This window comes from Erithacus rubecula (assembly GCF_903797595.1).
Source record: "Erithacus rubecula genome assembly, contig: scaffold_137_arrow_ctg1, whole genome shotgun sequence".
Lineage (NCBI taxonomy): Eukaryota > Metazoa > Chordata > Aves > Passeriformes > Muscicapidae > Erithacus > Erithacus rubecula.
In genome coordinates this window covers 68,060-78,605 of record NW_027636158.1, presented here as the reverse complement: position 1 = coordinate 78,605, position 10,546 = coordinate 68,060, and the positions used below count along the sequence as shown (strand labels likewise).

The window sequence follows — 10,546 nt, the reverse complement described above, 5'->3', positions numbered from 1 at the left end:
CCAAGGGCAGTTGGATCAGTCAGGCCAAGCCAACCAGACCTGTTTCCTGTTTCCTTGGATCCATGGGGCCCTGCAGTGTCACAGTGGTCCCTTGTTTCCATGGGGCTTTGCAGTGTCACAATGGCAGTGTCATATTGGATCCTTCGTTCCATGAGGCCGCTGAGGGTCACAATGGTCTCCATTATTCCGTAAAGTCCTGAAGTGTCACAATGGCCCCTTGGCTGCACGAGTCCTTGGTGTGTCACAATGGGCTCCCCTTCTCCCATGAGGCCTTGCAGTGTCACAGGGCTCTCCTTGGTACCACAGTATTGGGATATAAATATTACAAGAGACGGGGCCACTGACAGACATTATAAAAGATGGTTTATTGCCTCAAAGCATCAGCCTCATCAAAGGGTGAGACATTAAAGGTGTTAGATTCAGCAACATAATACCAGAAGCAACTTAATGCTTAGTTACAATGCCTGGTACATATATTTTTTTAGCCAATCAAATACTTCTACAAAGCTTGCTAGCATCCTTTTATACCAATCATTAATTGCTTTGCTTTCCAGGGCTTTGCTGCAGTGTGTCATTTTTAACCAATCATATAACACTTCACAAACTTAGACTGATACATCTTAAACCTCTAGCTAACTTTATAACAGGTTCTATTGCTAAACTTTAAAGTATTTTACTATCTTGCTTAATATACTGCTTTGCTTACATAATGCATATTTCTGTTGGCTTAAAATGTATTTTTACTTAAACTATCAACTTATATTCTTGTTTTATGTCCATCTCACTTTAATGCTCTAATTCTCTCAGCTTTCTCCAGGGTCTTAGGTCAAACCTTGCATCCATCTCTATCTCTGGTAGTGTATGCACAATACCCTGAGAGCTCTCCGTGGCTGCATTTCCCACACCACAGTATAACAATGGATTCTGGGTTCCCTGGGGACTCACAATGTCAGAAGGCTCTCCTTGGTTCCATGGGGCTCTGCAGAGCCCCTTGATTCAACAAGACCTAAAAGTGTCATCACGGCCTCCAGGATTCCATGAGGCCCTGCAGGGTCACAATGGACCTTTGGTTCCATGGGGTCCTGGACTGTTACAGGAATCCTTAGTTCCATGGGGAACTGTAGTGTCACAACGGACTCCTTGGTTCCATGGGCTGCAAAGTATCACAATAATCTCCATGGTTCCATGAGACCATGCAGTGTCACAACAGACCATTGATTCCATGACAGTCCACATTGTCACAATGGCCCCCTGGTTCCAATGAGCCCCACGGTGTCACTATGGATTCCTTGGTTTCATAAGGCCCTGAAATGCAACAATGGCCCTTTTGTTTCACAAAGCTTCAAATTGTAAAAATGGCCTCCATGGTTTAATGAGGCCATGCTGTGTCACAATGGACCCTCAGTTCCATGATGCCCCATAGTATCACAATGGTCTTCTTGGTTTGCAGTGTGAGAATGCCCCTTGGTCCCTTGGAGCTCACAGGGTCGCTCTTGTGCCCTTGCTTCCATGAGGCCCTGCAGTGCCACAATGGTCCTTTGCTTCCACGAGGCCTCGAAGTGTCATCACGATCTCCCTGGTTCCATGAGGCCCTGTAGTGTAACAAAGCTCTCCTTGGTTCCACAATGCCAGAATGGCTCCTTTGTCCCATGGAGCCCCACACTGTCACTGTGGTCCCTTTGATTCCCTGCTGTGCTATAGTGGTCCCAGTGGTTACAATGGTCTCTTGTGAGACTCTCTACAACTACCTGAACAGAGGTTGTAGTCAGGTGGGGGTTGGTCTCTTCTCAGAGGCAATCACTGACAGAACAAGAGGACACAGTCTTAAGATGCCCCAGCAGAAGTTTAGGTTTGACATCAGGGAAAAAGTTTTCATTGAATGAGTGATTGGGAACTGGAAGTTTCTGCCCAGGAAGATGGTGGAGTCAACACACCTGAGAGCATTTAAAAAGAGACTGGATGAAGCACTCAGTGCCATGGTATAGATGATGAGGTGACGTTAGGTCATAGGATGGAGTTAAACATCTCAAAGGTCTTTTCAAACCTCGTTAATCCTGTGATTCTAGGTCATAATAGTCTCCATTGCTCCAGGAGGCCCCCTGGTGTTAAAATTGTCCCCTTGGTTCCATGAGGCCCGGCAATATCAGAATGGCCCCTTGGTTTCATGGAGCACCACAGTCTCTGTATGATCCCCTTGGTTCCACAGAGCTCTACAATGTAACAATGGACCCTTGTTCCATGAGGTTCCTCAGTGTCACAGTGATTTTCTTGGATCCCCAGTGTCACAATGCCCCCTTGGCTCCATGTGGCCCCATGGTGTCACAGTGGCTCCTGCTTGCATGAGGCAAGGAAATATCAAAATGGCCCCTTGTTTCCATGAGATTCCACAGTGTCACAATGGTGTCCCTGGTTCCAGGAGGGTCTCCTGCATCACAATGGCCTCTTGGTTCCATGAGGTTCCAAGGTGTCACAATTGAATCCTCAATTCTGAGAGGCCACTGCAGCCACATCCTGAAATACCAGAATAAGACTCCTTAACTCCAATTTGGTGTTGAAGAGGATATCATTTATTCATGCCTGAGGTCCAATGTGGGATAATTACTAACATTATGTGGACAATTGATTCTATAAGTGAGTTGTTTATATTCAGTCACTACATGTGTATTACAATTTACCGATTTCCATTAAATCTACCCCAAGTTCCCAGAATTTGTCCTTGATTTCTCTGTAACTACACCCTTCATTCAGGTGTATTCTTACTGTTTTCCAACCATACTTGCTGGGAAAACAGCCCCTGCATGCCTTGATCCTGTGCTAAAAGTTCACAGGCACAGTATAAAATGGAATTTAACCATTTTGTATCAATCCCAAGGCTTTGTGTGGCCAGGCAGAGGCAGGCAGGATGCAGAGCTGTCAGCAAAGGAAGGGGCAGCGAGGTGGGGCAGCCGGGGGATGACGACAGCCTGCAGGGACAGAGGCGCAGGGCATGGACACCGTAGGACAGCCTGGGCTGCAGAGGGCACAGGGATGGGCAGCAGCTGAAAGGCCCTGCCAGAGCCAACTGCTGCAGCACTTGGGCTATGGCTGCTGGCCCTGGGCCTGAGGCCAGCAGGGGACAAGTGAGCCTTGCTGTGCTGGGGCCTCATTGCCTCCTTGTCCCTGCTCAGCAGCCTGGCAAGGGCCGCCCCATGGTCCTGCCCTTGGCATTGCACATCCCCAGAGCTCAGTGGCCCGGGAAGAGCCCTAAGCAATGAAGGAGGGACAGGATCTGCCTTGTCAGGGGCTGGAGCTCAGGCCTTGGCCCTTTGCATTTCTGAAACACATTCAGGTTTGCTCAGTGTCAGAGCCACCTTTACTTTCCTTGTTCCTACCTGTCACCAATGCCTCCATTATTCTGCTCTAACTTATACCTTGGGGAACTTTCTCAGTCCTGTCTCTCACTGAGACCCATTAAAAGTTCAAGAAACTTTCGAGTTTCAATTTAATTTTGAGTTCTTGAGAGGATTTTTGAAAAACATTCTCTCAGGGACTGAATCTAATTTAAAAAAGACCAAACCCCTGAGAGGGTCATCAAAGTCATTGTGTTGTGTCTCCTGGCACAGAGGGAGATAATGGCAACCAGGAAAAGCTTCAAAAAGACATTTCTGCTGAGAAGCTGCTTCTCTCCCAGCCCAGCAGGGTTGAGGGCACTACCTGCAGGCACTGAGGGGACAGGAGCCAGAAACAGACAGGCTGAAGGCAATCCGGACTGGGAAGACATTGAGCTGAGACTTCACTTGGGGAAACATCTTCACAGCCCTGGACATGGTGAGTCTGTGGGTGCAGAGCAATGTCCCCTGTGCTCCTGGAGGGATCTCCTGGAGCCAGCACAGCCCACAGCCTGGGGGATGTGTCAGGAGGACTCTAACAGTTTCTCTGAGTCACAGGAGGAGGAGGATGTGCTGAAGAGCAGGACTATCCTGGGCACTGTCAGAGGGACAAGGCAGGACGGGTCCTGCTGCCAGGGACAGCTGCAGAGGATGAAGCTGGGGCTGCAGCCAGGGCTGCCCAGGGCTGTCCTGCAGAGCACCTCCTGCAGCCCTCAGGGCTCTTGGCATGCTTAGGGCATGTGCCACCTGCCAGGGACAGCTCTCAGCCTGCCTGGAAGCTCCCCATGGATTATGGGGAGAAGTTGGAGGTGGAAGGAGCAACCCCGGTCAGGGCAGATTCCTCCTGCTGTGGAGATGGTGCTGCATGTCCAGGGATGCTCTCAGCTTTCTCTCAAGGAAAGGGAAAAGGGCTGTCAGGTGTGTCTTTGTCACTGAGACTCCTGCACTGTCCCACTGGGCATCAGCAGATCTGCCTCACATCTCCCTCACCAAGTGCCTCCTCACCCTCCTCTGGTTGCAGAGAGCAGCAGCAGCACCTTGGCTTGCAGCATCTCAGTTTGTCTGAGCTGCCCTTAAGGCCCTGCTGCCAGGGAGGTGCCCCAGGGCAGTGCCCTGTGCTGGGAGGGGTGTGCAGGGCAGAACTGAGCCCTAATGACTGGGCTGGGCTCTGGCAAGGGTACAGGGATGCAGGGATATCAAGCTTGGATACAAAGAAACAGCTCCTACTAGGCACAACTCCAGGCAGCAAAGAGCCAGAACAGCCCTGGATATCTTTCTAAGTCCAGTTGCACAGGGAAAGAGAGAAGGGTTTAGGAAAATTGACTTTGAAATTGGAGCCTTCAAAGAATCCACTTTGTTTTTCCAGCACACTGTAATTTTGATCAACGTGAAATAGTGGGGGGTGTAATGAGCACAGGGCAGCTGTGTGGGACCAGCATGTCTGACTGCAATGGGGGCACAGGAGCCCTGTTTTCCCTCTAGACTCCCCAGAGTTCAGGCTGAGAGCAATGCTGAAGAAGAGGCAGTAACTCAGCAGTGCAAAATTGGTATTAAAAAAAAAAAAATTACTGAAGTTCCTCCACAGGAAGAGAAGTAGTTTTGAGAGGATTCACAATATAATTGCACAGGATTCACTCAAAAAAATCTTTTCCAGCTTGCAGAAGTCTTCTCTCAGTGGTTCACCATGCCCATATTGCAGAAATGTCCAACAGCAGCTCCATCAGCCACTTCCTCCTGCTGCCATTGGCAGACACGCGGCAGCTGCAGCTCCTGCACTTCTGCCTCTTCCTGGGCATCTCCCTGGCTGCCCTCCTGGCCAACGGCCTCATCATCAGCGCCATAGCCTGCGGCCACCACCTGCACACCCCCATGTTCTTCTTCCTGCTCAACCTGGCCCTCACTGACCTGGGCTGCATCTGCACCACTGTGCCCAAAGCCATGCACAATTCCCTCTGGGACACCAGAAACATCTCCTATGAAGGATGTGCTGCTCAGGTGTTCTTCTTTCTTTTCTTCATGTCAGCAGATTATTATCTCCTGACCATCATGTGCTACGACCGCTACGTGTCCATCTGCAAACCCCTGCACTACGGGACCCTCCTGGGCAGCAGAGCTTGTGCCCACATGGCAGCAGCTGCCTGGGCCAGTGCCTTTCTCCATGCTCTGCTGCACACAGCCAATATATTTTCCATGCCCCTGTGCCATGGCAATGCCCTGGGCCAGTTCTTCTGTGAACTGCCACACATCCTCAAGCTCTCCTGCTCAGACTCAAACCTCAGAGAACTTGGGCTCATTGCTCTTAGTGCCTGTTTAGTATTTGGGCTTTTCCTGTTCATTGTTTTCTCCTATGTGCAGATCTTCAGGGCTGTGCTGAGGATCCCCTCTGAGCAGGGATGGCACAAAGCTTTTTCCACCTGCCTCCCTCACCTGGCTGTGGTCTCCCTGTTCCTCAGCACTGCCACATTTGCTCACCTGAAGCCCCCCTCCATGTCCTCGCCATCTTTGGATATGGCAGTATCTGTTCTGTACTCAGTGGTGCCTCCAGCCCTGAACCCCCTCATCTACAGCCTGAGTAACCAGGACCTCAAGGCTGCAGTGTGGAGAATGATGACTAAATTATTTCAGAAGTATTAACTTAGTGGCAATTTCTGAAAATCACTTGGAAAAAATTAAATTTTGATAGCACTTTAATGGTTGGTTGCAGGCTTTTTTTTTTTTTTTTTTTTTTTTTGCGTGTGTGTGTGTCATTTTAAATTTTTAAATATTTTCCTCAAATAAAGGTCATTTTTTTTTTGCCATTTCTCTTTCTGTTTCACTTCTAATAAACTGAAATCTACAGACTGTTTCAATAAGGAACTGCGCTCTCAGAAGCTTTCAATGAAGAAAATAAGATGTGCTAGTAAAGATTTCTCCAGAGATGCCCTTTGTGTTCCCTCCTCTGGAGCTGCAGCAGCAATATCTGTGTGCAGAGCTGGGGCAGATCAGTGCTGGCACAGTAGCTGTGCCCAGCAGCTGCAGCACTTGGTGTTGCCAGTGCTGCTCCCGTGCCACTGCCCCGCTGCCCTCCTGCCCCTCGTGTTGCTGCAGGGCCTGAGTGCTCTCGGGGCTGGGCACAGCCCTGGGGGTGGCAGTGCCGGGGCTGCAGCAGGGACAGGCCATGGGCACTGCTGGGGCAGCACTGACACCTCAAATCAGGGCCTGGGGGCTCCAGGCTCCTTGCCCAGGCTCTCTCCAGAGCACTTGGCCAGGCCAATGCTGAGCAGAGAAAACCACCGTGAGCAGCCCCAGGCTGGCCGTGGGCAGGCTGGGGTCAAACAGCATGGCTGGTGCTCTGCAAGGTCCCTGCAAGGGGGAGACCCTGGCAAGGAGCAGCAGAGCAGGGGCTGATTCATCCCCACTGCGCTGGACAACCCAGTGCAGTGTCCCAGAGCGTCCTCATGCAGCTGCCAGCAACATCCCCCCTCTGCAGCCCTGGCCTCTCCCCCAGCTCACACAGGTGCTGCATCCTTGCAGGCACAGACACAGCAGCACTGGCTCAGGAGCCCCTGTTTGCACTGCACAGAGAAGGTGTCAGCACCCCCATGGTGCTGCTGTGGGGAGATGGAACTGAGTGAGCACAAATGCCATCAGCCCCTGGAGCCAGCAAGGGCTGGGGAACACAAGGGAAACCACTCATGTTTGTCATGGCCTCTGAAGTCAGCCAGAAAGTTTGTTCCCATGAGCTGTGAGTTTCCAGTCCCACTGCAGACACTGTTGCTCAGAGCCAGGGCTGCCTGGCAGCCACCCTCAAACTGCCATGAGCATTTCCTCTGCTTCACTTTTCCTTTCTTTCTTCTTTCCTGATTCACATTTACACCTCTTGCCCATCCGTGTCCGGTCCCCTGCAAACAGTCCATCCCTATTTTCCCATTCCTCTATGGCTGCACTTCCCATTTCAGTTTTTGAGTTGGCACCATGGGAACATCCCTTGGGGAGCAGTATCATCCTACAAGTTCTTCAGGAATTGTCTGCAGGCTCCTGCAGTGCCTCCTGCTGCTCCCTTGCCACAGGCACCACAGGCCAGGGGGGCACATCTGGGCTGGTGTGTCTGGGTGTGGGGCTCCCTGTTCTGCGCAGTGAGGAGGGGCTGGAGAGGCTCTGCAGCACTGACAGGATGGGCTTTGGGGCTGTGTGGAGAAGCTGAGGGACCTGGGCTGTTGGACCTTTTGAAGAGAAGACCCAGGGCTCATCCTGCAACTGCTGCAGGGATGGTTTCAGAGAATCACAGAATCAGCCAGGCTGGAAAAGTCTTTGGTGATCATCAAGTCCTACCTGTGCCCTGACAGCACCTTGTCACCCCTGAGCCTCTTCTTCTTCAGGATAAACAAGTTGAGCTCCCTCAGCGATTCCTCACAAGAATTGCATTCCAGACCCCTCACCAGCCTTGTTGCCCTTGTCTGTGCACTCTCCAGCCCCTCCATGTCCTTCCTAAATTGGGGGCCAAGACCTGGACACAGCACTCGAAGTGTGGCCTTACCAATTATGAGCACAGGGGAAGAACCACTGCCTTTGTCCTGCTGGCCACACAATTCCTGATCCAGACCAGGTGCCATTGGCCTTCTTGGCCACCTGGGCACTCTGCTGGCTCATATCCAGCCTGCTGTCCATCAATGCCCCCAGCTCCCTCTCTGCCTGGCCACTGTACAGCCATTCTCTCCCCAGCCTGGAGCGCTGCAGGGGTTGTTGTGGCCAAAGTGCAGGACCTGGCATTTGGTCTTGTTAAACCTCACCTGGTTGGATTTGGGCCCTGGATACAGCCTGTTCAGGTCCCTCTGCAGAGCACCCCTACCCTCCAGCAGATCCACACTCACACCCAGCTTGGTGTCATCTGCACATTTCTTGATGTTGCAATCAATGCCCTCATGAAGATCATCAATGCAAATACTGAATTGCATGCTGGCTGGCTCTGATCCCTCAGCCATTCTGCAGGTGCCCTGTGATGGCACTCAAGGTGATCTGTTCCATCACCTTGCTGGACACCGAGGTTAAGGTGACAGGCCTGGAGTTCCCCAGATCCTCCTTCCAGCCCTTCTTGGGGATGGGCACCTCCAGCCATCTGGGACCTCCCTGGTGAGCCAGGACTGATGACAAATGATGGGGAGGAGTTTTTGCCTTTTTTTAATTTTTTGAGCAATTTAAAAATTTTAATTTTCCTCACTGCAAACAGACACACTTCCCAGGTGTGTGCCAGCCCAAGGTGCCAGCGAGGATGTTCCCTTTCCTCAAGGCAGAATCCTGCAAGGAATGTTTGAGATCTTTGCACTTCTTTGTTCCCTGAGACCTTGAAGTGTCACGAAGACCCCTTGGTTCCATGAGGTTCCAGACTGTCACAGTGGATATTTGGGTCCATGGGCCCCCATGGAGTCACAATGCCCTTTTTGGTTCTGAATTACCAAAATATGATTATTGGTCTAATACCGATACTCAACTGTGATGGACAAAAGACTCTCTAACAATTTAAAGTTAGAAAGTGTGTGTTTATTCAGTGCTGGGCAGCAGCATGAGGCAATCCTTTAAAACACACTGCAAAATCACAGGTGATCACAAAATCTATTTATTATCAAAAGATTCAAACAAATGCATATTTATAATAACAGCCCCTCCCATTCCCAACTTCCTATGATAATTAGCTTGAATAGCAATTAAGCATGCAAGATTGACTTCCTAAAGTAAGTCTGGGGTCGTTTCCGTGGGGAAGGGTCTTAAAAGAAGGAAGTAAGGCGAGTCGTCCTCACCGTAAACTCTTGACCTTTTCTATCACTGACAATACAAATTATTTCTGGGGATAGCCCAGTTTTCCAAAGAATGGGTTTCTGGTTGTATTGTCTATGTTTCTTTGGATCTGCTCACTAGTTTTGCCTTTTCCCACTGTAAGCACAGCTGAGCAAACATGAAATGGCAGACAATCAATTATTTAAGCTTCAGACAACTACTCCCTTCTTTTAATTGTTTACAGCAAGGTAACTAAAATCCTAATTTTCTAAGATTAGTGTTTCAGTTCCATGAGGCCTTGATTTGTCACAGTGGACTTTTGGTTTCTTGAGGCTCTGTACTCTCAACAATGGTCTCTGTAGTCCTGAAGTGTCACTATGGACCCTTGGTTGCACGAGGTTCCTCAGTGTCAAAATGAAATCCTTCGTTCCATGTGGCCCCAAAGTTTCCCCATGGTCTCCTTAGCTCTGACAAGGCCATGCAGTGTCACAATGGCCCAGAGGTTTCATGAGGCCCCACAATGTTCCAGTGGACCCTTGGTTCCATGAGTTTCCCAGTGTCCAGTGTCACAATGGTGTTTTGCATCCGCAGTGTCACAATGGTTCCCTGGCTTCACGTGGCTCTGCTGTGTCACAATGAACTCTTGGTTCCATGGGGCCCCACCGTATCTCAGTGGTCTCCTTCTTCCTGTGGCAACCAGCAGCAAACCCTCCTGGCAGGGCCAAATGCCTGTGAAGATGGAGAAAGGAGGGCACATTTCCAGTGATGGCTTTTGTCTTCCAAAAAGACAAAAAAGACAGGTCACACTGATGTGGGGTGGGGCCCTGCTCTCCTGGAGATGGCTGAACACCAGGCTGCCCATGGAAGGGGCAAGAGACAACAACCTCTGCCCATGAAACCATAACAGCAGAGAGGTCAGGCCAAAGGCTGGGCTTAAAAGACTGTCGTCAGCACAGGAAACACCAGTCTGAGAGGAAAGATATGTGCTAATGTCTTTACAAATCATTTGATGGGTGAAGGGATGAATGCCAAGGTCTTAGAAATTTGTCATAACTTTTCTACTGAGTTTTGGCAGCAGAATTTTTATGGATAGACAGTTTGGCTCCTGAAACAGACAAGGGTCTGCACTAGTCTTAACTTCTGAACTTTGTGGGAAAATGCCAGGTTTGAGGGGGAGATATGGGGCAGGCCGGTTAGAAAGGCTGTACCTTCCCTGTACATAAGGTACAGTGGGGAAAGGAAGAGGGCAACATGCAGCTGGGACTTTAGGATAAAAGGAGGCTGAGCCCTCTGAAACCTCGAGAGAGAAAACCCGGCGGGCATGTGACCTGGTGAAATCTCTTGATTTATTCAAATAAGCTTGAAGAACTTCTCTGTCTCCTTTTTGGACATAAACCTTGGGTTTGTGGATTTTCCTGACAGTGGCA

General features: G+C 50.2%; 1 protein-coding gene across 1 annotated transcript; it reads left to right on the top strand.

Annotated features, from left to right (window-relative positions):
- Window positions 1-3,730: 3,730 nt before the first annotated feature.
- LOC306815462 (olfactory receptor 14I1-like) lies at window positions 3,731-6,002 on the top strand (the record flags this gene model as incomplete). The annotated part of the gene is made up of 2 exons (XM_079332019.1): window positions 3,731-3,807; window positions 5,044-6,002. The coding sequence occupies exon 2, from the start codon at window positions 5,070-5,072 to the stop codon at window positions 6,000-6,002; it is 933 nt and encodes a 310-aa protein (XP_079188145.1). The 5' UTR covers window positions 3,731-3,807; window positions 5,044-5,069.
- Between the last annotated feature and the right edge of the window lie 4,544 nt (window positions 6,003-10,546).